Genomic DNA, 22,981 nt, shown 5'->3' with positions numbered 1-22,981 from the left:
GCATGAACTTATGCTGCATTGGTTGCCGTGTAAGCAGACCAATCAAAGAGCAAGTAATTGAAACCGTAATAGTATATATAAAAAAGGAGAAGGAGCATGTTATAGATTCTTTTCCTCGCTCTTTCAGTGTGAAGAGAATTATATTTGTGTAAATCGAGCATGTCTGGAAGAGGGAAACAAGGCGGCAAGACCAGGGCAAAGGCTAAGACTCGTTCATCCCGGGCCGGTCTCCAGTTCCCGGTAGGTCGCGTCCACCGTCTACTGAGGAAGGGAAACTATGCAGAGCGTGTTGGAGCCGGGGCCCCGGTGTACATGGCCGCAGTTCTCGAGTATTTGACTGCTGAAATTCTGGAGCTTGCCGGAAATGCCGCCCGTGACAACAAGAAGACCCGCATCATCCCCCGCCACCTATAGTTGGCTGTGCGCAATGACGAGGAACTAAACAAGCTGCTCGGTGGGGTGACCATCGCTCAGGGAGGCGTCCTGCCTAACATCCAGGCTGTACTGTTGCCTAAGAAGACCGAGAGCCACAAGGCAGCTAAAAGCAAGTAAAGTTACTGCTAGATACATGTCCCCATAACACAAAGGCTCTTTTCAGAGCCACCCACCCCGTCCCTAAAGAGCTGATTCATGGCTTCAAATACACCAGTGCGAGTAAATGAGCCCGATTTAGCGTGAGAGCCATTGTGCGCTTTAGATCATTAGAGAACTTGTAATAGTGCAGTGACCGGCAGACCCCTAAAGGGAGTTTTTCTATAGCTTTTTATAGAACGTGGGGCTGGCTCTGTAAAGGAGCAGGGTGTAGCTCAGTGAAGTGTACAAAAAAACATTCTGATCTATACGGCAAAGCCTTTAACTTGAATTGCAACGGCTACTTGTGACATAAGTGCGAGTATATGAGCCCGATTTAGCGGGAGAAGCGTCAGCGCCATTGTATGTTTTATACTTTAGTGTACTGAACTCACGTGTAAGAAAATCAACCACGCAGAGCACATGAGGGGGAGGGATTTGCTACCATAGCTCTCAAGCGCTTCAGGGGGAGCTTTATCAAAGCTTGGAGAGAGATAAAGTACCAGCCAATTAGCTCCTAACTCGTTTTTTTCAAACAGCCTGTAAAAGGACAGGACCTGATTAGTTGGTACTCTATCCCCATCCACTTGATCTCTCCCCAAGCTTTGCAGCCTTGTGAACTGCCTAACGTTCTGCTCTATATATAAAAACCTTTAACTTCAATTGAAACAATTACTAAATGATAAAAACGGTCCCTCGTATTGCAAGAGGGTGCGGGGTACTACAAAGTACGCGCTGCGTAGCTACTAAATAAGGAGACTGGTCTTGTAGATTTCACCTAGGAGCCTAGAAGGCTTTATCAGTATTCTTCCAATTCTAGCCATATGTAGTAGATGCCTCAGCTCGTTTAGAAAGATTTGGTGGCTCTGAAAAGAGCCTTTGTGCTGCGTGTATAGGAGTGCTGAGTATAGTCTATGCCCTCTCCCCTCGGATCCTGCGGGCCAGCTGGATGTCTTTGGGCATGATGGTCACCCTCTTAGCGTGGATGGCGCACAGATTGGTGTCCTCAAAGAGCCCGACCAGATAAGCCTCACTGGCCTCTTGTAGGGCCATGACGGCAGAGCTCTGGAAGCGCAGGTCGGTCTTAAAGTCCTGGGCGATCTCTCTCACCAGACGCTGGAAGGGCAGCTTACGGATCAGCAGCTCGGTGGATTTTTGGTAGCGTCGGATCTCTCGGAGGGCAACAGTCCCGGGTCGGTAGCGGTGAGGCTTCTTCACGCCGCCGGTAGCTGGGGCGCTCTTCCGGGCAGCTTTGGTTGCCAGCTGCTTGCGGGGAGCTTTCCCACCAGTTGATTTGCGAGCGGTCTGCTTGGTCCTGGCCATTATTCAAAAACAGTGCTTATTGCTTAACGTACTAAATAAACAAGTGTACTGTACGACGGCTTTCAGCAAACGTATTTCTACTTTGTGCTTTACGCTGATTGGAGGAAGTAGGCTTGCCCTCTTCACCGATTGGTTTCAAAGACTGTTCCATTTTTCAAAAATCCCGCATTTCTGACGTCCAGCCCACTTTTACAGAATCAGGAACTGACTGTAGAAAGACAAGTTTCCCTCTCATATTCCAGCTGCTGTAATCCCCAGCCTGCCCTGCCAACAGGTGTTATGTTACATCTATGGCAGGGCAGACTGGGATTTGTAATTCATCAGCAGCTAATGTGCCACAGGTTATCTACTCTTACTACAAGTGATTAAATATTATTCGATCCCACGTAATCATTATTAACCTTTAACCAGGATATCTGCTACCACATTAAAAAGTGCAGTTATCCCACTTCCTAGCATACAGTGTGTGTATATATAATTGTTCGATAACTTTCCAAAGCTGAGAAACACACCTCAGCCTGAGTGCAAGCCTCCATCTACTGTTAACTTCTGCTTGTGTCTGTGATAAGAAACTGGGTATCAGGCAGAAGAGATAAAGGTACATCCCACTTAGAAAGCCCTCTTTTTGGGAAGAATGCGAATTGCACTTACTCTAGGTATTAAGAAGTGTTCAATCTATATTAAATTGAAGGGATTGTATGTTGAATCTGATACATAAGGATCCCCATTAAATTAAAAGACCCGCATTACATCAGTTGGCACCAGCTGGGGGATACAGTACTGTAGCAGTCTACTTCAGATTACGAGGAGTGCAAGACCTATCGGAGCATGATGTGTCCCAAGTTCCCAACATAGAAACAGTGTAAGGAGTTACAACCGGCAGCTAGCTCAGGGCGCCCCATCACCCACCCGGGCTCATTTATTTTTCCAGCAGTAGTCACTGCTCCAGGATCGTGTCTGTGTGGATAAGAAAGCCTACAGTGTTCTGCCAAACCAGAAGCACCGTGAGTTTGGCTTCTGATTGTCTCTAGACGACAGAAAACGACCAGGTGCAGGAACTGACGGACTCATTTATAAATCTGCCTTCAAAACACTGACTCTATTCCTATGAGCAGTGTGTAGTAATTCCAGTGTGGTTTAGCGGTTTGATACATTTGTTACAATATAGGCTAAGGCCTGGACCATATTGTAACTGTATAAAACTCTGTGGATTGCTACAATGTTACATGATCATTCAGTTACAGCAGCCTGCAAACATGTCTTTACCAAAATCAACAGCCACAGAAGACAATAATCTATTGCTTTAACCAGTGTAATGCTCAATTTTGATTGACAAAATTATTTGAAAGGGCTCCCCGCGTCTTAATATGAATCTTAATGGTGATGTGATTGTATGCAATGTGCTATTGTTTTCAATTTCATCCTTCCCAGGCAGAAAGGGGTTATGGCTTTTAAGAGAATAGGGCTTTACCTACAGCCAACACAAATTAGAATCTTTTCTGTTTTTCCCTTCTAAAAAGTGTACGTTGTATCCGTCAGCTTACAACTAGTCAGCCCAAAACACAGATTTGTGCCATCGTTTATTACGGCCTCACTCAATTCTCTAACATGGGGATACGTTCCAAACTGTGCTTGAATGTCCACACCTAGAACAAGTTTATAATGGGTATTGGCATCGCTATGAAATAATAACCTGTAACGCTGTAAATGTAATCATCAAACACGCAGCTCAATACGAGGAAAAAAGTGATATATTAGCACCTTGTAAAAGGTCTGCTGTTTGCCAGGACAAAATACTAGCAGTGAATTATAGCGCTCTCTTAGAAGAGATGGGCGGCCCTGAAAAGGGCCTTTGTGTGGGTGTTAGTATTAGATGTACATCAGTGTTCAGCCCCCGAAGCCATAGAGAGTGCGTCCCTGACGTTTCAGAGCGTACACCACATCCATGGCGGTGACTGTTTTCCTCTTGGCGTGTTCGGTGTAGGTAACGGCGTCCCGGATAACGTTCTCCAGAAAGACCTTCAGCACCCCACGCGTCTCTTCATAAATGAGACCAGATATGCGCTTCACACCCCCTCTCCGGGCCAGACGACGGATGGCGGGTTTCGTGATTCCCTGGATGTTATCCCGAAGCACCTTCCTGTGCCGCTTTGCGCCTCCTTTTCCAAGCCCCTTTCCACCTTTGCCTCTGCCAGACATGCTGCTCCTTTTTCACTGGTTCTACTCGAAACAAGAAGAGAAATGTTCTTGCGCTGCGGAAAAGTCCTCCTCTTATACAGTGCGGGCGGACCTAGTAGGAAACCTCTAAGATATGAGGGAGGAGTCCTCCTGTGCGTCACATCCTGCTCCTTGTGACACTTCTAATACAGGGACAATATCAGTTTTGGGACGACTTCTCCCAGTGCAATTATTAGAATTAAAATGTATACAAGAACTCATCCTCTACACAGACTGAACTGAGACTGTGTATGTATCTAATGAGATATGTGTCCATATTATAAGTGATCTTTAACATTACTGTTCCCCTATTACTACTTGTTCCCCATTCTTTCACCTGTTTCTCCCTTTTCCTCATTTCTCTTGTACTTTTTTTATAGTCTCCCCCTCTTCTCCATCTATTCTTTCCACAATTCCTTCAGTTTCCCTTATTCTACCCTCTATTCCTCCCATCTCACTGTACTGTTACCCCCCCTTTTTTTATTTATCTTTGCCTCCCTCCTTCTGTCTGTCTGCCCTCCAAACACATCCATCTGTTTACTCCTCTCTCTTCACTGAGATAGGTTTTGTATCACAAACTGGACAAGGCACACATTACAGGCTGCGTGGGGACTTTCTTTATGTAGAATTTAAATGTCCATGTTTTTGTCCAAAGGGTGGGGTCTCCATGAGCTTTGAAGGGGGGTGGTGTATGTGGGAAGGCTACCCTTATTTCTAGTAAGCAACTGCCAGGCTGTCAATAACAGCTTTATGTAATAATTGTCTGGCACCACAGTCCTGCCACTGTGGTGTGCTCTTCCTAACATTTATTGCTGAGTTCCTTTTAAACTGTTATTGGCATTCCAGCATGATCTTTGCTTCTAGCCCAGGTTAACCTCACACTTCTTAGCTGGTGACTGAGGTTTGTTCTGTAACAGTTTCAAAGTAATGGGGCTAGCTTGCCATAGCCATATTACTGACACATTTATCTTGATAAATATACAGAAGAGATTTGGATGAATAGAAGAACATTTAGAAGTGTCACACACACATTCTACGCTGCCAGCAGAATCCCAGGCAGGATTAATATGTAGCTTATACCCCTTTTACACCAGAGCAAAACCCTGGGTTTTTGCTGGGTCTACCTGGGTCGCAGCTCAGTGTAAAGGGGTCCCTGAAAAAAAACCCAAGTCAAGTGACCCAGCAATCCAAACCAGGTAACTACCACGGTTGGACCCAGGTACTGGTGCAGTGTAAACGGTGCAACCCGGGTTATCTGACCAGGGTCATGCCTAAAATGAGCTGATTGGTGGTTGTGGAGCATTCACCTCCCACTTTTTATGACCTCACAGGTTTAGCAGGGCAGACCTGAGTTCAGTGTGAACAGGGCTGACCTCGGAGTAACCAAGATCGAAGGTGCAGTGTAATACCCCTTTTCCACCGAAATTCCGGGTCTGACCCGGAGTTGGAACAAAGTTCCTATCCGGATCAGACACGGAATTTTGCCGGCACCGACTCGGGATATTCTCGAGTCAGCGCCGCTCACACCGCAGTCGTGTCTGCATAGACCCGGCTTTTGCGGAGTGAAAGTGGTCGCTTGGAGATGACGTCATCTCCAAGCGCCACTGAAGCCGGACCAATTGGCCGGCTAGCAGCACACTCCAGGTCATCGTGACCCGGGGGGGGGGGTTCTGTTCTAATAGCAGGGTTTTACGAGCTACGCCCGTGTTAAACCCTGCTAGTAACCTGGGTTGGATTGCCGGGTCCCTCATCCCGGCGATCCAAATCTCTCCCCTTTTACACCAGGGAGCTGCACGGGTTAACCCTTCAAAAACCCGGGTTTTCGCTCTGGAGTAAAAGGGGTATTAATGGGCCTGACCTGGGTTTTTGGTGGAAAAGAGGTATAAGTCTGTTATGTATCCTTACTATGTCATAGTAACTAGAGCTTCTAGACAAGAGTACAAATACCTTGTGAGGCAACCTGTCTGTGTTATCCATCAGAGTGTACAAAAGCCCACACGTTGCCTTTATGTGTCTCAAAATCCACCCGGCTCTATACAGATTATGCCGCAGAGCCCCTTCACTATCTCCAGTGCCAGGAGGAGACAAGATGATCCGATAGGACATATTAGCCTCGCATGAAAGGAAAGATTTGTAACATGCAGGGCACATGCAGACTGGTGTGGATGAGCTGCCAGTGACTATTTCTATCTTACCTCGTCGCGCCTAAGCGAGCAATTGCCATAAAGGGTAAAATTAGGGTCTTAGAGTAGGAGTGTGGAGCAAAGAGCCAGCTCGCTGCCCTTCTAAAGCCGTATAAAATACTCTTTTTCTGCGCTAGGTAAACACACGCTGAGAGCTGATTGTCCCTTTCATTTAGATACATATTCCGCCAATGGGAACACAGAACGCACCACGGTGAGCAGCCAATCACAGCATAGCCGGCACTGTATATAAAAGACTTCGGCAGATGTGCGTGCCACATTATTATTTCAACTTGTTTCGCTGAATTGTAAGCTAACATGGCAGAAACTGCACCAGCCGCCGCCGTCCCTGCTCCATCAGAGGGCGCAGCCAAAAAGAAAAGACAAACGAAGAAACCTGCGGGAGGAGCCAAGAAAAGTCCCAAGTCTTCTGGCCCCAGCGTCTCCGAGCTGATCGTGAAAGTCGTGGCCGCCTCTAAAGAGCGCAGTGGGGTTTCTTTTGCCGCCTTAAAGAAGGCTCTGGCTGCGGGAGGCTACGATGTGGAGAAGAAAAACAGCCGCATCAAACTGGGGGTGAAAGGCCTTGTGACCAAAGGAACCCTCACCCAGGTGAAAGGCACAGGCGCTTCCGGCTCCTTCAAGCTCAGTAAGAAACCGGTAGAAAGCAAGAAGGCCGCTCAGAAGTCTCTGAAGCCCAAGAAGCCTGCGGCAAAGAAAGTGGCCAAATCCCCGAAGAAGCCCAAGAAAGTTCCGAGTGCTGCTAAGAGCCCGAAGAAAGTAAAGAGACCATCAAAGGCGGCTGCTGCCAAAAGCCCAAAGAAGCCTAAAGCAGTGAAGCCTAAAAAGGCGGCCAAGAGTCCGGCCAAGAAGGCAGCTAAGCCCAAAGCTGCCAAGAGTCCGGCCAAGAAGGCAGCTAAGCCCAAAGCTGCCAAGAGTCCGGCCAAGAAGGCGGCTAAGCCCAAGAAAGCAGCGGCAAAGAAGTAATGGACAAACAACCGCAGCCTCTTCCTTATCACACCAAAGGCTCTTTTCAGAGCCACCCACCCTCTCTCAGCAGAGCTGTAATCGCACGGCGTGTTCTCTAGTGGCTCCTTTGTGATTCGCTTGTACTGTATTTAATGGTTAACCATGTAAAGCCTCCTGGGCTTACACATCACCATTCAATGTCTCAATCTTGGGGTGTGGGGGCGGGATGTTAATGATTTAACAGCTTTAAGTATCACAAATTGGACAAGGCACACATTACAGTAATTCGTTTTTATACGACATAATCCCCCCCTTAATCATTCACAGCCTCTTCCGGCTAACCACGTTGCTCGGTGGGGTGAACATCGCTCAGGGAGGCCGTTCTACTGCCTAAGAGCAAGTGATGTTACTTCTAGATCTTTGTTCCCACCATAACACAAAGGCTCTTTTCAGAGCCACCCACCCTGTCCCTGGGTGTACAATTATGGCCCTTTAACAATTAGTGCATGCTAGATAGGAGACTTCTGCCTTTGACCAATGCAGCGGGAAGGTGCGGGGTACTACAGAATACGCGATATGAGGCCAACGAAGGAGACTGGTCATGTGGACTCCACCTAGGGGGGAAGCAGAGTTGAGGCAATATATATATATATATATAGTTGATGCTTCAGCTCGTTTAGAAAGATTTGGTGGCTCTGAAAAGAGCCTTTGTGCTGCGTGTATAGGAGTGCTGAGTATAGTCTATGCCCTCTCCCCTCGGATCCTGCGGGCCAGCTGGATGTCTTTGGGCATGATGGTCACCCTCTTGGCGTGAATGGCACACAGGTTGGTGTCCTCGAAGAGCCCGACCAGATAAGCCTCACTGGCCTCTTGCAGGGCCATGACGGCAGAGCTCTGGAAACGCAGGTCGGTCTTAAAGTCCTGGGCGATCTCTCTCACCAAACGCTGGAAGGGCAGTTTGCGGATCAGCAGCTCGGTGGATTTTTGGTAGCGCCGGATCTCTCTGAGGGCAACAGTTCCTGGTCGGTAGCGGTGAGGCTTCTTCACGCCGCCAGTAGCTGGGGCGCTCTTCCGGGCTGCCTTGGTTGCCAGCTGCTTGCGGGGAGCTTTTCCTCCAGTAGATTTACGGGCAGTCTGCTTGGTCCTGGCCATCGTTCTATACACTAGTAATGTAGAAAGAAGAATGAAGAAAGAATAGTCGGAAACAACGCTATTTATCCACAGTGCTGCGTTGTGATTTGATGAATTAAAGACGCCCATCATTCTGATTGGCTGAGGTAAAGTCGTTGTAACTTTCAAAAGGCCCGCCAAGATTTTTCGTTTCCTCCATTATTAGGTATGTAAAGTATATAATATAACAGGCCAGTGTGGGAATGACACGAGTTACAATAAATAGTTGTTGTTTTTTTTTTATTGTTTAATTCAAAGTTCAGTCGATGTAATTTAACCGGATATTATTATTTTTGAATACCAGCGAGAAGAATCAATGAGCGACCCCCTACATACGGACGATGATATTGCATCACTACACTATAGGACTCGTGTCGGGTCTAAAGACAGACAGTAATCACCTCGCTGAATAGCTGCCATGGGCGGGAAAGTTTTGTGTTTAGACAAAATTATTCCTTCAAGCTACACTTCAAGTATATAATCACAGTAAAACAGCATAGATCAATATATCAGCAAATGGTGCAAAATTCACAATAAAAACCATTTGATTGAAAAAATCATTAACAATACATTTATATGGAAGGCATCAGTTGTCATATTGTGAGTAATATGAGATCTGAGTATAATCAGTAGGTCTGCATGCATTGGAAACAAAATATGATACTAAAGGGAAACAGTAAATATTATTTTACAATTGTTTCTATTCTATGAAACATTAGTGGATACAATCTTTATCTTAGACCACAACCTAAACCTCAGAGAAACTACATGAAGAAATACAGGGCTACATCTGTATAGTATATAGGGGCTCACACTATACTGTACTCAGTTGAAATAAAACACAAGCTATACTAAAGGTACAGTATATAAAACAGTCACTTTTATTGCTCTATATTCATTCCAGATTTGTATTTTCCTTCTGCACATTCAGTTATTTTATTTACATTTTGCTTGTTCTGTTTCTACTCTCATGATTTCTGAACATGCAATTACGTAGTTATTAGTGAGATACTGGTGCAGATAGTAATTGGTGATTACTAAGTAAATACTGAGAGGTGGTATATTTAGGGGACACTGGCTTCCCAATAGGTCCCCATGTGCATGTGCTGCCATCACTGGAGGGCATTAAGCTTGGGTGGACAATTATTATTGGGGGATGGAAGGTAATCACACTTTAGTAAACTGTCGAGGGCCGCATGTAATATATTTTATATTTATGACACCTATCAATAAAATTGTATGGGGTTTTATTGACAGTTGCGTTACTCTATTTCCCCACACACATTTATCTCAATGCTATAAATGCTCAATGCTATAAAATAAATGGAGTCAAATGCATACACTGTATATGAGATAAATGGAACAAGCAAAAATAATAATCTACTTAACATAATAAATATAAACATGCCGCCCAAAGAAAATAACATTTTGTGCAAGGGTTAATGCCAGCTTCACAAGACTGATGAGCAAACCAGTAACCACTAATGACAGGAGGGATAAAGGTGAAACCCTCTTAGAAACCCCTCTTTCTGTGAAGAATGCTGATGGTACTTTCCTTAGGTTTCTCACAGTCAATTGGATTATTGCGTGTATTAATGTTAAAGAATATATTGAAATTGAACAATAAAGAATCACTTCAATTTCAATAATTTGAACTAAATCATGTGCACAACACCTCAAACTGTGGGAATAGAGTCTTTTACAGATAAAAACCAGAGGCTCATTTTACATGTTTACCCAAAAACAAGGGGACCCCACACTGCACATACTCATGTCCTTTTCATGGCAACCCATCCATCTCTACTACTATAAGCAGATGGTCATTACAGATAGTAGTGTGTGGATCCTGGTTGTCAAAGTATTCAGCTGCAGACATCGCGATTGAGAAATTATTATAACGCCAGAGTGTAAAGCATTTAGAAAAAAAAAAAAATAGTGTGTAATATATTTAAGGGCATCATCATCCAGAACCTAGAGGCCTTTCCGGGTTACAGATACCACTTATAAATTACTGCTAATTAATAAGTGTACTGACATTTTTGACAGGTGTAATACTCCACGTGAAGTTGAAATTGATAAGACCATCTTTTTAATGACGTACAGAACATCTTAGGACGTATTTAATGCAAGGTCCTCGTTTTGGATACAATATCCACTTATTGCAAGGTTAGACTTGGATTTAATTAAATGGCAACACAGATAGGAACCTGGTAGAGGTCCGGCTCTAGTAAGTAGTGGAAAAAGCTCACAATGACCGGTAGAACCTGTGTGTATTGGGAACAAGGTACAATTCCAGAAAATAAAACAAAGAGAAAAATTAGGTAAGACAGGAGTGAAATACAGCCTAGGTTTCTTTAAATCAGTTCCGTTAAAGGTAATAGTTACAGCCTGATTAGAGAGGAGGTGGGTGGCTCTTAAAAGAGCCTTTGTGTTCACATGTGGGACGGAAGAGATCACTTGGCGCTGGTGTACTTGGTGACGGCCTTGGTGCCCTCGGACACGGCGTGCTTGGCCAGCTCTCCAGGCAACAGCAGGCGTACAGCGGTCTGGATCTCCCGGGAAGTGATGGTGGAGCGCTTGTTGTAATGAGCCAGGCGGGAAGCTTCCCCTGCAATGCGCTCAAAGATATCATTCACAAAGGAGTTCATGATACCCATAGCCTTGGAGGAGATGCCGGTATCAGGATGCACCTGCTTCAGCACCTTGTAGACGTAAATGGCGTAACTCTCCTTCCTGGTCTTCCTACGTTTCTTCCCATCTTTCTTCTGTGTCTTAGTCACCGCTTTCTTGGAGCCTTTCTTGGGGGCCGACGCAGTCTTGGCTGGGTCAGGCATTATCAAAACAGACAATGACTCCCTCTGCAGAAAGTCATTCTGATCAAACCAAGATCATCTCTATTTATACGCAGGCTATGCAAATTAAGCTTTACCTCGGTTGGCTTCACTATTGGGCATCCATACCACAGCTTTCATTGGCTAGTACAAGAACTTGAGCTGCATTGGTTACTGTGTCATTGGACCAATCACAGAGCAAACAGGGGATCCCGCAGAAAATCTATATAAGGAGGAGGGCGCTCTCTGTGAGGTAGTTATTTATCTGTTATATCGAGCATGTCTGGAAGAGGTAAACAAGGTGGCAAGACCCGGGCTAAGGCCAAGACTCGTTCATCTCGGGCCAGTTTCCTGTTGGCCGCGTTCACCGCCTCCTGAGGAAGGGAAATTATGCGGAGCGTGTTGGTGCCGGAGCCCCAGTGTATTTGGCCGCTGTACTAGAGTACTTGACGGCTGAGATTCTAGAGCTTGCAGGTAACGCTGCCCGCGACAACAAGAAGACCCGCATCATCCCCCGCCACCTCCAGCTCGCCGTGCGCAATGATGAGGAACTGAATAAATTGCTGGGTGGAGTGACCATCGCCCAGGGGGGAGTCCTGCCCAACATCCAGGCCGTGCTGCTGCCCAAGAAAACGGAGAGTCACAAGTCAGCCAAGAGCAAGTAATGTGATGCTGGTAACTTCCACCACAGAACCCATGTCCCTGTAACACCACAAAGGCTCTTTTCAGAGCCACCCACATCTTCCCAGGAGAGCTGAGAACACGGCTATTTTTTGTTTAGGTTTTTACAATAGCGTTATCTGGCTGGTAAGCAGCGCTTTGTATTAGAACATCCCCAACATTCCATCCAGATCAGGAACAGCAGCTGTGAAAGGGTTGGTTCCACTTTAGTCTACGCACATTTACAAGCTTTAAATTCCTTTAAAAACTTCTACTGCTATCACTTCTTATGGCCATACAAGAATTTGCAATTGCTCTTCTTTCTGGCAAACTGACTGGGGATTATATTTACTATAAGAATATATCAAATTGTATATGCACGTTCAGATATGTGACTAGAATTGCGATTATAAACTGAATTGCATTGTTTTCCATGTTTCGTTTCTTCCATTAAAGTGGGAAGGATTTTATCTAACAAGGTGGAATTTTGGTGTAATCAGTGAAAATAAAGTGATGGGATTTACTGCAAATTAAAAATCAAGTAAGGGCAATACCATTGGGGTGTTGCTGACGTCACAAATGTGACACTTTAAAGACAAGCACTTATAATTTGTGAGGTCCACATGGTGTTTATTTATGCACATTGAATACTACACAACTTGTTTTCTCTTTCTTGAAATAACGGAGACCAAAGGAAAAACAATCCCTGTGGTGGAAGAAAACGAGCGCTAATGTAATATTTACCGTTTATCATATATAATAGGGTTTCCAAAATTGATATATGTGACTGCTGGATCTGTTGGTGTGCCGTTTGAGGTTTCCACATATATAGTTGATGTTCTTGCCGGATGAAGATTTGTCATTATCCTGTTGCTCAAAAATAAATAAGTAGTTTATGCTTCAGCTGTGGCTCTGAAAAGAGCCTTTGTGCTGCGTGTATAGGAGTGCCGAGTATTATCTAGGCCCTCGGATCCTGCGGGTCAGCTGGATGTCTTTGGGCATTATGGTCACCCTCTTGGCGTGGATAGAGCACAGATTTGTGTCCTCGAAGAGCCCGACCAGATAAGCCTCGCTGGCCTCTTGTAGGGCCATGACGGCAGAGCTCTGGAAGCGCAGGTCGGTCTTGAAATCTTGGGCGATCTCTCTCACCCGACGCTGGCGGATCAGCAGCTCGGTGGATGTCTGATAGCGGCGGATCTCTCGGAGGGTAACAGACAATCCTGGTTTGATATTTTAAACACGCGCTTAATCCTGATTGGTTGAGGCAGATTATTTTCAGTTTTCAAAAATCCCGCCAATAATTTCTATTTCCTCCTTTATTCTATGTAACAGGCCGGATTGGGAATGAAATGAGTCACATATGTAGCGGCGGTAGGCGCCCTGCTGATGGGATGGAAGTGGTGAGCACGGTTTGTCTACGGCCAATACCCGCGATCCTGTTGTTGCTTATAGCCCACATGTTCCGGCAGCAGCAGCACAATAATGGTAATGGGCGTGAGACGCTGGGTGCCGCCATTCCGCTTTGAGTCCCAGAACCGCTAATTCCGGTAACAGCAGAGATATTGTAGCTCCTTGTGTAATACCCCACTATGCAAGATATTACACCTGCCACCGTGCATCGCATTACAGCGCATGTCTGTTATTATTACACAGACAGACAATTCAAAGCAGTTTCAGCAGCAGCTCAGGAGCAGGTCACATGACCAGTGTCAGGTGGTAGGAAAGTGACAGTTGGGAGCGAGCAGCAGTTGGTCGGAGAGTATGCTGAGGTACCTGAGGATGGAGCAGTTGTGTTGCTAACCTTATGGTCAAAATAAAGCCCTGTGTCACAACAGTAGAGGTGGCGCAGACTGAGGGGAGATTCTCCTCCCACCATCAAAGCTGTACTCAGTGACTGACACCAGAGACAGGCTGAGAAGCCCTTGGAGAGCCAGCTACAGACACCAGAGAAAACTGCCTCTAGTTACTTCAGTCCACCAGCACATAAAGGAGGACAGCTGAGAGCTAAAGAAGCAGTGAGCCCAGCATAGTGAGTACTGAAGCACCTGAGGTAACACAATACATACCTTAGGCCAACCAAATCACCAGCATATTACACCACAAAGGCAGCGAGTCCAACACTAGCAGCGCAGATAGCAGAGGAGGGAGCTGTAGTACTAAGCATAAAGACAGACACTGTCCAGTCGCCAACTGTTAGTTCAGGTGCTATCTCCCCAAATGTATGGACAGACTGAGCAGCTCTCCACTCAGTATAGACTGTGGGACAAGGAGTAAGAAAAGCCCATCGCTGCCGCATATAGTTATAACAATAAGAGCTGCGGACTGTACTTTAAGGAGAACAGCGAAAGATTTAAAGGAGTTTAAGAGACAAGCTAGACAGACTCTGTAGTTTGAGAACTAGCTATTACGCCCAAGATCAGCACCTAATGTAACCCGCAGCCAGCCAGTTATCCAGGAGTCACTGCAAAGAGAGAGAGTTGTGCACCACCAAGGTTATAACCTAGTTACATCTAAAGTGACATTTAGGGGTGGCTGGTTATTTTATACTGCAGTATATAGTTTAAAGAAAAATTATTAAGATACAGTTGTAATGCTTAATGCTTATATATGTTTACCAAATCTTCACTCGAGAATTATTATTTTATGATACAGTATGTAGGAAAAGCTGATTCAAAAAGGTTATTTATAGAGTTTTGTAAGTCATTTATTCTAAATTATATTTGTAATACTTGGTACAAGTTGTTTGATGTGAATTGGTTCATCAAAGGAAAAAGTTGCTGGAACGAGCCTGAAGAATAAAGATAAAATTTTCTTACCTAATTTGTGTTTATTCTGGAGGAAATCACTGTACAATAACCAATTTCTAATAACGAACCTGTTAAGCCACTAAGTATAGTGGGCTGTAAGTTTGGGGGTACCACTTATTTCCTCCTTTATTCTATGTAACAGGCCGGATTGGGAATGAAATGAGTCACATATGTAGCGGCGGTAGGCGTCCTGCTGATGGGATGGAAGCGGTGAGCACGGTTTGTCTACGGCCAATACCCGCGATCCTGCTGTTGCTTATAGCCCACATGTTCCGGCAGCAGCACAATAATGGTAATGGGCGTGAGACGCTGGGTGCCGCCATTCCGCTTTGAGTTCCAGAACCGCTAATTCCGGTAACCCATTCCGCTTTGAGTTCCAGAACCGCTAATTCCGGTAACAGCAGAGATATTGTAGCTCCTTGTACCCACTGTACATGTGGGGAACTCGGGGAGAAGGACAGATGAAAACTGGGTGCAGCGGCTGCAAATACATTACAACAGTCGATTAATAGCTGAATATCCAGCAAATCAGAGGCAGCCACATGCACTCGCGGGAGAATGAAGCGGGTCCCAATAAGAAAGCTTCAGTCACGGTGACCACTTACGGCGGGAATATTACTCCCTCACAGTACAGGACCCGGGTCCAAAGAGACAATGTAATTACATATAATGTACTGAATAGCTGCCATGGGTGGGGATAGTATTGCGTGGAAACAATAATATATGTGCCTTACTAGCTACACTTGCTAATGTACGGAATATCACACTATACTCTATATGAAAGTATCAAGGGTACCTTTATATGTTAGGTCTCAGTTATCAAATTGTGAGTAGCTTTAGAAATGTGTATAATCGGAACTGCTGTATGCATTGGAAACAATATGATACTTTTGGGAATCCGCAAATCGTATTATAACATTGTACCTATTCTATTGAAACATAAGTGGATACAATTTATTCCAATGTATCAATTTAACCTCAGGAATCTGAAAGTACATGAAGGAAAAAAGATCTCTACATCTGGACAGTAATGTGGTTTATAATAATGGGACTCTCGGTGGATATACAAATCATATACAGTACTAAAGGTACTGTACAGCAACCGTATATAACATCAAACAGTTACAGCTAAAATATAATTAGTAATATGTGGGAGAGAATATCATACATTAATAATCCATACTGGTGCAGACATGGCTGAAGTTAGCTTCTTATTAGTGCTCCAGCCTCTTATTCACTTCTTATTAGTGCTCCAGCCTCGTATTCACTTCTTATTAGTGCTCCAGCTTATTATTCAGAACAATTTATATTGAAATTTGTGTATTTCAATTGTTTTAACTGTAATTTGCCTGGCCCAACAAGGGTTTGGCCATAAAATAGGCTGAAAGAATATATACCCAGCACTAGACAAACAGGAGGATCAAGTATAAATGCAGCAAATGGAAGATGTGATTGGCAAACTAACTTGACAAAATAGAACAATGAAATACTCCGCTATAATGTTGGGACATTAGTAAACACAGAGTAATTTATAAACATAAAAATATTTAATAAGAAACAAAAGTAATATAGACAAATCATAGGCTGACAAAGTAGGTATAGGCACCACATTATACCATTTTGAAAAAGTAGCTGTAGTGTTGCAAGGGTTAAAAAGCCTTGGACCACAAATTTGACCCTTATAACCTACAGAGGGGAGTCACATAGACATGACCCACTTGTATTTTCCCTGTGGTGGAAGAAAACGAGCGCTAATGTAATATTTACCCTTTATCATATATACTAGTGTTTCACAAATTTATATATGTGACTGCTGGATCTATTGGTGTGCCGTTTGAGGTTTCCACATATATAGTTGATGTTCTTGCAGGAATGAAGAGCGGAGCTGAAGATTTGTCTGTATCCGGTAGCTCCAAAAGGCTGGTAAAGTGGGCACAGGCACCAAATTATACCATTTTGAATAAGTAGCTGTAGTGTTGCAAGGGTTAAATAGACTTAAGCCACTATTTTGACACTACCAAACAACAGAGAATGGTCACCTACATATGATTCAAAGCAGGCACATTGAAAAATGATACCATTTTAAATAAGTAGCTGTAGTGTTGCAAGTGTTAAATAGCCTTGGGCAACGAATTTGACAATTCCAACCAACAGCGGGGTGTCACTTACATATGATCCACTTGTATAGTGCATGGCTCAAAAATGTTTTGAACATGAAATAGGCTGGCAAATTGGGCACAGGCACCAAATTATACAATTTTGAATAAGTATCTGTCGTGCTGCAAGGGTTAATCAGCCTTGGGCAACAAATATGACCTTTGCAGCCTACAGATGGGGATCCCTTACATATGACCCAATTGAATTATACCTGGCCCGACAAGGTGTTGGGCATGAAATATGCTGGCAAAGGTGCAAATTGAATTGATTTAAATAAGTAGCTGTAGTGTTGCAAGTATTAAATAGCCTTGAAGCACAAATTTGACACTACTAATCAAAAGAGAACAGTCACCTACATATGATTCACTTGTATTTTTTCTGGCCCAACAAGTATTTTGGGCATGAAATAAGCTGGCAAAGTCGACACAGGCACCAAGTTATCAAATTTTGAATTTGAAGCTGTAGTGTTGCAAGGATGAAATAGCCATGGGCCGCAAATTTGACAATTCCAACCAACAGCAGGGGGGTCACTTACATAAGATCCAATTGTATCATGCCTGGCCGAACAAGGATTTGGGTATGAAATAGGCTAGCAAAGTGGGCAGAGGCACCATATTTTATTTTGAATAAGTAGCTGTAGAGTTGCAAGGGTTAAACAGCCTTGGGCTACAAATTTGACATTTCCATTTAACAGCGGGGTGGTCACTTACATATGACCCACTTGTATTTTCCTTCGCCCAACAAAGATTTGGGCATTAATTAAGCTGGAAAAGTGCACATAGGCATCAAATTATACCGTTTTGAAAAAATAACTGAAGTGCTGCAAGTGTTAAATAGCCTTGGGCCAGAAATTTGACACTATGAACCCATTCAAGGTGGTCACTTACAAAATGCCCTCTTGCAATTGTCCTTGCCCAACAAGATTTTGGGCAGGAGATCTGATTTATGCACATTGAATACTACACAACTTGTTTTCTCTTTCTTGAAATAACGGAGACCAAAGGAAAAACAATCCCTGTGGTGGAAGAAAACGAGCGCTAATGTAATATTTACCCTTTATCATATATAATAGTGTTTCACAAATCTATATATATATGTGACTGCTGGAGCTGTTGGTGTGCCGTTTGAGATTTCCACATATATAGTTGATGTTTTTGCCAGTTGTAGAGCAGAGCTGAAGATTTGTCAGTATCATGTTGCTCCAATAGGCTGGTAAAGTGGGCACTGGCACCAAATTATACCATTTTGAATAAGTAGCTGTAGTGTTGCAAGGGTTAAATACAATTTGCAACTTTTAACCAACAAAGGGGGGTCACTTAGATATGACCCACTTGTATTTTGCCTTGCCCATCAAGGATTTGGGCATGAAATAGACTTGCAAGTGGGCACAGATACAGATTGTATCGATTTGAATAAGTAGCTTAGTGTTGCAAGTATTAAATAGCCTTTGGCAACAAGTTTGACATTTTCAACCAACAGAGAGCAGTCACTTAGTAAAGACCCACTTGTATTTTGCCTGGCACAACAAAGTTTTGGGCATGAAAAAGGCTGGCAAACTGAGCACAGGCACCAAATTTTCACATTTTGAATACATAGCTGTAATGTTGAAAGGGTAAAATAGCCTTGGACCACAAATTTGACACTTCCAACCAACAGAGAAAAGTCACTTACATATGACCCAATTGTATCTTGACTGACCCTACAAGGTTTTGGGCATAAAAAAAGCTGGCAAAATGGGCACAGGCACCAAATTATAAAATATTCAATAAGTAGCTGTTGTGCTGCAAGGGTTAAATAGCCTTGGTCTACAAATTTGAGACGTCTAACCAACAGAGGGGGTCACTGAGATATTACCCACTTGTATTTGGCCTGACCCAACAAGGGTTTGGTCATGAAATAGGCTGGCAAAGCGGGCACAGGCACAAAATTATAACATTTGAATAAGTAGCTGTAGTGTTGCAAGTGTTAAATAGCCTTGGGCAACAAATTTGACAATGTCAACCAACAGCGGGGTGTCATTTACATATGACCCACTTGTATAGTGCCTTGCCCAAAAAGGTTTTGTACATGAAATAGGCTGGCAAATTGGGCACAGGCACCAAATTATACAATGTTGAATGAGTAGCTGTCGTGCTGCAAGGGTTAATTAGCCTTGGGCAACAAATTTGACCTTTGCAGCCTACAGATGGGGATCACTTACATATGACCCAATTGCATTATACTAGGCCCAACAAGGTGTTGGGCATGAAATACAGTAGGCTGGCAAAGGTGCAAATTGTATTGAATTAAATAAATAGCTGTAGTGTTGCAAGTGTTAAATAGCCTTGGGCAACAAATTTGACAATTCCAACCAACAGCAGGGTGTCACTTACATATGACCCACTTGTATTTTTTCTGGCCCAACAAGTATTTTGGGCATGAAATAGGCTGGCAAAGTTGGCACAGGCACCAAATGATCAAATTTTGAATTTGAAGCTGTAGTGTTGCAAGGATTAAATAGCCATGGGCCACAAATTTGACAATTCCAACCAACTGCAGTGGGGTCACTTACATATGACCCAATTGTATCATGCTTGGCTGAACAAGGATTTGGGCATTAATTAGGCTGGCAAAGTGGGAATAGGCACAAAATTATACCATATTGAAAAGTAGCTGAAGTGCTGCAAGTGTTAAACAGCCTTGGGCCACAAATTTGACCTTTTCAACCTATATAGGATAGGTCACTTCAGTGGCGGAACTCCAGGAGACAATGGAGTCATTTGAATCTGGGCTTTTACTGGGAGCACTACAGGGGGCATTACAGGGGCTTACTACAGGGGGCATTATGGGGGCTTACTACAGGGGGCATTACTGGGGGCTTTCTACAGGGGGCTTGATACAGGGGGTATTACTGGGGGTCAGGGGTGTATCTAGGGATCCAAGCGCCCCTGGCAATGTAATGGACTGGCGCCCCCCTATGCAGAGCCCCCAGTAGTAACCCTCCAGTAGCAATCCCCCTATGCTGCATTGCACCCATTAGTAGCCCCCCTATACAGTGCCCCCCCTATACAGTGCAACCCCCCTAAATTACCCCCAGTAGTGGCCACCCCTATACAGTGCCCCCAGTAGTGGCCACCACCCTAAATTGTCCCCAGTAGTGGCCACCCATATACAGAGCCGCCAGTAGCAGGCACCCCCCATAAAGTGCCCCCAGTAGTGGCCACCCCTATAGAGTGCCCCCAGTAGTGGCCTCCCCTATAGAGTGCCCCCAGTAGTGGCCACCCCTATACAAAGCGGTCACCCCCTATTTCAGTGCCCCCCCACACACACACACACAAAGAGAGAATAAAAAAAACTTACCTGATCCTCATTCCTGACGCGACCGCCGCTGTCCGCTTAGTCCCGCCTGCTCTTCTCCTGCATGGGAGAGACATCATACGTCATGACGTCTCGCCCATCACATGCCTGCAGAGGGAGCCGGAAGACGGAGCTCATTAGCGAGCTCCAGCCGGCTCCCTCTGCGGACAATGCAGCAGCTAATGAGAGTCAGGCAGACTCTCATTAGCTGGCTGCTATTACAAACACACAGCCGCCGCTGGCGGCTGTGTGTTTGTACACTGTGTAGGGCAGACCGCTATCACTGCGGTCTGCCCTACACTTGTGGGGCCGAGGGACTTGTCCACCCCTTGGCTACTGGTGGCACTGCCGGGTGGCGCCCCCCCTTTGGTCGGCGCCCCTGGCGAGTGCCATCCTGGCCAATGGGTAGATACGCCCCTGCTGGGGGCTTACTACAGGGGGCATTACGGGGGCTTACTACAGGAGGCATTACTGGGGGCTTAATACAGGGGGCATTACTGGGGGCACTACAGGGAGTTGACTACAGGGGGATTACTACTGGGAGCACTACAGGGGCCCTTACTACTGGGGCACTGCAAAGGGGGACCACTACTGGAGGTACTGCAAAAGGGGACCATTACTGGGGGGCACTACATATGCGCCACTGCATAGGGGGACCTCTACAGAGGGCACTACACAGTGGGACCACTACTGGGGGAACTGCATAGGGGGGAAACAGCTTGGGCTGGCATAGGTGCTGGGGGGTCGTACATTTTAATATGGGATGAAGTTATGCCACTGGGTCACCTACATTTGACCCACTTGTATTTTGCCAGGCCCACCAAGGTTTTGGGCATAAAATAGGCTGGCAAAGTGGGCATAAGCACCATATTTTAGTTTGAATAAGTAACTGTAGTGTTGCAAGGGTTAAATGGCCTGGAGCAAGAAATGAGACATTTCCAATATTTAGAGATAAGTCAATTACAGCTGGGGGTCACTTACATATGACCCAATTGTATTTTGCCTGGCCCAACAAAAATTTGGGCATATATATATATATATATAGGCTGGCAAAGTGGGCATAGGCAACAAATTATAACATTTTGAAAAGGTAGCTGAAGTTCTGCAAGTGTTAAATAGCCTTGGGCCACAAATTTGACACTGTGAACCCATTCAGGGTGGTCACTTACAAAATGCCCTCTTGCAATTTTCCTTGCCCAACAAGATTTTGGGCAGGAAATCTGATTTATGCATATTGAATACTACACAACTTGTTTTCTCTTTCTTGAAATAACGGAGACCAAAGGAAAAACAATCCCTGTGGTGGAAGAAAACGAGCGCTGATGTAATATTTACCCTTTATCATATATACTAGTGTTTAACAAATCTATATATATGTGGCTGCTGGAGCTGTTGGTGTGCCATTTGAGGTTTCCACATATATAGTTGATGTTCTTGCCGGTTGAAGAGCGGAGCTGAAGATTTGTCATCCTGTTGTTCCTATAGGCTGGTAAAGTGGGCACTGGCACCAAATTATACCATTTTGAATAAGTACGGTAGCTGTAGTGTTGCAAGGGTTAAATACAATATGCAACTTTTAACCAACAGATTGGGGGGTCACTTAGATATGACCCCCTTGTATTTTGCCTTGCCCATCAAGGTTTTGGGCCCAGATACAAATTGTGTTGATTTGAATAAGTAGCTATAGTGCTGCAAGGGTTAAATAGCCTTGGGATTTAAAAATGACACTTGCAAATAAGAGAGGGGGTCAAAATACATATGACCTACTTGTATTTTTCCTAGCCCAACAAGGATTTGGGCATGACATAGGCTGGGAAAGTGGGCACATGCACCATTTTTTACATATTTTGATTAATTAGCTATGGTGTTTCAAGGGTCATTTAACCCTTAAATAGCCAGTTGTGCATTGATAGTGGTAGGAAAGATGTTAGTAATCAGTTGGGCAGCATAATGAAGGTAACTAATGTGACTCTTCTCTTTTGTACAGCAGTACTTCTTCAGGAGGGTGGAAGCCAACACTTCGGGAGGCTCTCTCATTACCTCTGCTTTTGTGTGGTTATATGTAATATTGGTGTGGCAGTCACCTGTGTGTACAAGGACTATGATAAGAAGGACATATACAGTGAGCCAGATGTACGGCACTTTGGATACTGCATCCTCCATAGTAAGACATTATTCTTATGTCCAGTGGAAGTTCAGTTATTCTCTGCTTATCAAATTCCTCTCTATTTTTATTGGTTGAGATTATTTAATGAGGTAAAGGCAATGATTGCATAATAAAGGGCGTTTTTTCTCTTGTAAGAAGAATTCTTTTTAGACAGCTGCAATAACATGGAGCTTTTATTGCTTACACCGCTATGGTGGAGCTGTTCTTTTACTGACTGATATTATGTGAGAGATTTTAGATAAAAAATTATATTTTTGTATTTATGATAAATCATTCTCTCAAAGTCCATTGTGGGACACTGGAAGGATTCAGTATGTAATACCGGCAGCTGTTTACTTGCCGGTTCAATTCTAGACAGGAGGAGATCCTGACACTGGCTGGTAAGTACCCTAACCCTCCCCTCCCCCCTAACCCTAGGGGTGATTAACCCTAACCTAATCCTTCTACACTCCCTACACTTAACCCTCCCCCCTAGATGTACCTAACCCTAACATAAGCCTTCCACACTCCCTAAACCTAACCCTCCCCCCTAGAGGTACCTAACCCTAACCTAAGCCTTCTACACTCTCTGAACCTAACCCTCGCCCCGCGGCT

The 22,981-nt window shown here is 44.5% G+C and overlaps 5 protein-coding genes and 2 pseudogenes across 5 annotated transcripts; 3 read left to right on the top strand and 4 right to left on the bottom strand.

Moving 5' to 3' along the window:
* The first annotated feature begins 89 nt into the window (after nucleotides 1–89).
* Nucleotides 90–22,499, top strand: LOC148517126 (histone H2A type 1-like; annotated as a pseudogene).
* On the bottom strand, nucleotides 1,451–1,924 carry LOC148517132 (histone H3). Its single transcript, XM_088479108.1, has one exon. It carries the CDS (start codon nucleotides 1,891–1,893, stop codon nucleotides 1,483–1,485), a length of 411 nt encoding a protein of 136 aa, XP_088335234.1. The 5' UTR covers nucleotides 1,894–1,924; the 3' UTR covers nucleotides 1,451–1,482.
* LOC148517131 (histone H4) lies at nucleotides 3,726–4,146 on the bottom strand. The gene has a single exon (XM_088479107.1). The coding sequence runs from the start codon at nucleotides 4,090–4,092 to the stop codon at nucleotides 3,781–3,783; it is 312 nt and encodes a 103-aa protein (XP_088335233.1). The 5' UTR covers nucleotides 4,093–4,146; the 3' UTR covers nucleotides 3,726–3,780.
* On the top strand, nucleotides 6,592–7,334 carry LOC148517130 (histone H1-like). Its single transcript, XM_088479105.1, has one exon. It carries the CDS (start codon nucleotides 6,612–6,614, stop codon nucleotides 7,275–7,277), a length of 666 nt encoding a protein of 221 aa, XP_088335231.1. The 5' UTR covers nucleotides 6,592–6,611; the 3' UTR covers nucleotides 7,278–7,334.
* LOC148517129 (histone H3) lies at nucleotides 7,944–8,424 on the bottom strand. Its single transcript, XM_088479106.1, has one exon. It carries the CDS (start codon nucleotides 8,409–8,411, stop codon nucleotides 8,001–8,003), a length of 411 nt encoding a protein of 136 aa, XP_088335232.1. The 5' UTR covers nucleotides 8,412–8,424; the 3' UTR covers nucleotides 7,944–8,000.
* Nucleotides 10,253–11,282, bottom strand: LOC148517128 (histone H2B 1.1-like). The gene has a single exon (XM_088479104.1). The coding sequence runs from the start codon at nucleotides 11,261–11,263 to the stop codon at nucleotides 10,883–10,885; it is 381 nt and encodes a 126-aa protein (XP_088335230.1). The 5' UTR covers nucleotides 11,264–11,282; the 3' UTR covers nucleotides 10,253–10,882.
* Nucleotides 11,540–11,997, top strand: LOC148517127 (histone H2A type 1-like; annotated as a pseudogene).
* Nucleotides 22,500–22,981: the final 482 nt, after the last annotated feature.

The sequence above is a fragment of the Taudactylus pleione genome, unplaced genomic scaffold (assembly GCF_031769625.1).
Source record: "Taudactylus pleione unplaced genomic scaffold, aTauple2 ptg000226l, whole genome shotgun sequence".
Taxonomy (NCBI): Eukaryota; Metazoa; Chordata; class Amphibia; order Anura; family Myobatrachidae; genus Taudactylus; species Taudactylus pleione.
This window is presented reverse-complemented; position numbering and strand designations above follow the sequence as displayed.

Bases quoted from the DNA above. Each gene is read 5' to 3' on its own strand.
- LOC148517131 (XM_088479107.1), bottom strand. From the start codon at position 4,092: ATGTCTGGCAGAGGCAAAGGTGGAAAGGGGCTTGGAAAAGGAGGCGCA.
- LOC148517132 (XM_088479108.1), bottom strand. From the start codon at position 1,893: ATGGCCAGGACCAAGCAGACCGCTCGCAAATCAACTGGTGGGAAAGCT.
- LOC148517130 (XM_088479105.1), top strand. From the start codon at position 6,612: ATGGCAGAAACTGCACCAGCCGCCGCCGTCCCTGCTCCATCAGAGGGC.
- LOC148517129 (XM_088479106.1), bottom strand. From the start codon at position 8,411: ATGGCCAGGACCAAGCAGACTGCCCGTAAATCTACTGGAGGAAAAGCT.
- LOC148517128 (XM_088479104.1), bottom strand. From the start codon at position 11,263: ATGCCTGACCCAGCCAAGACTGCGTCGGCCCCCAAGAAAGGCTCCAAG.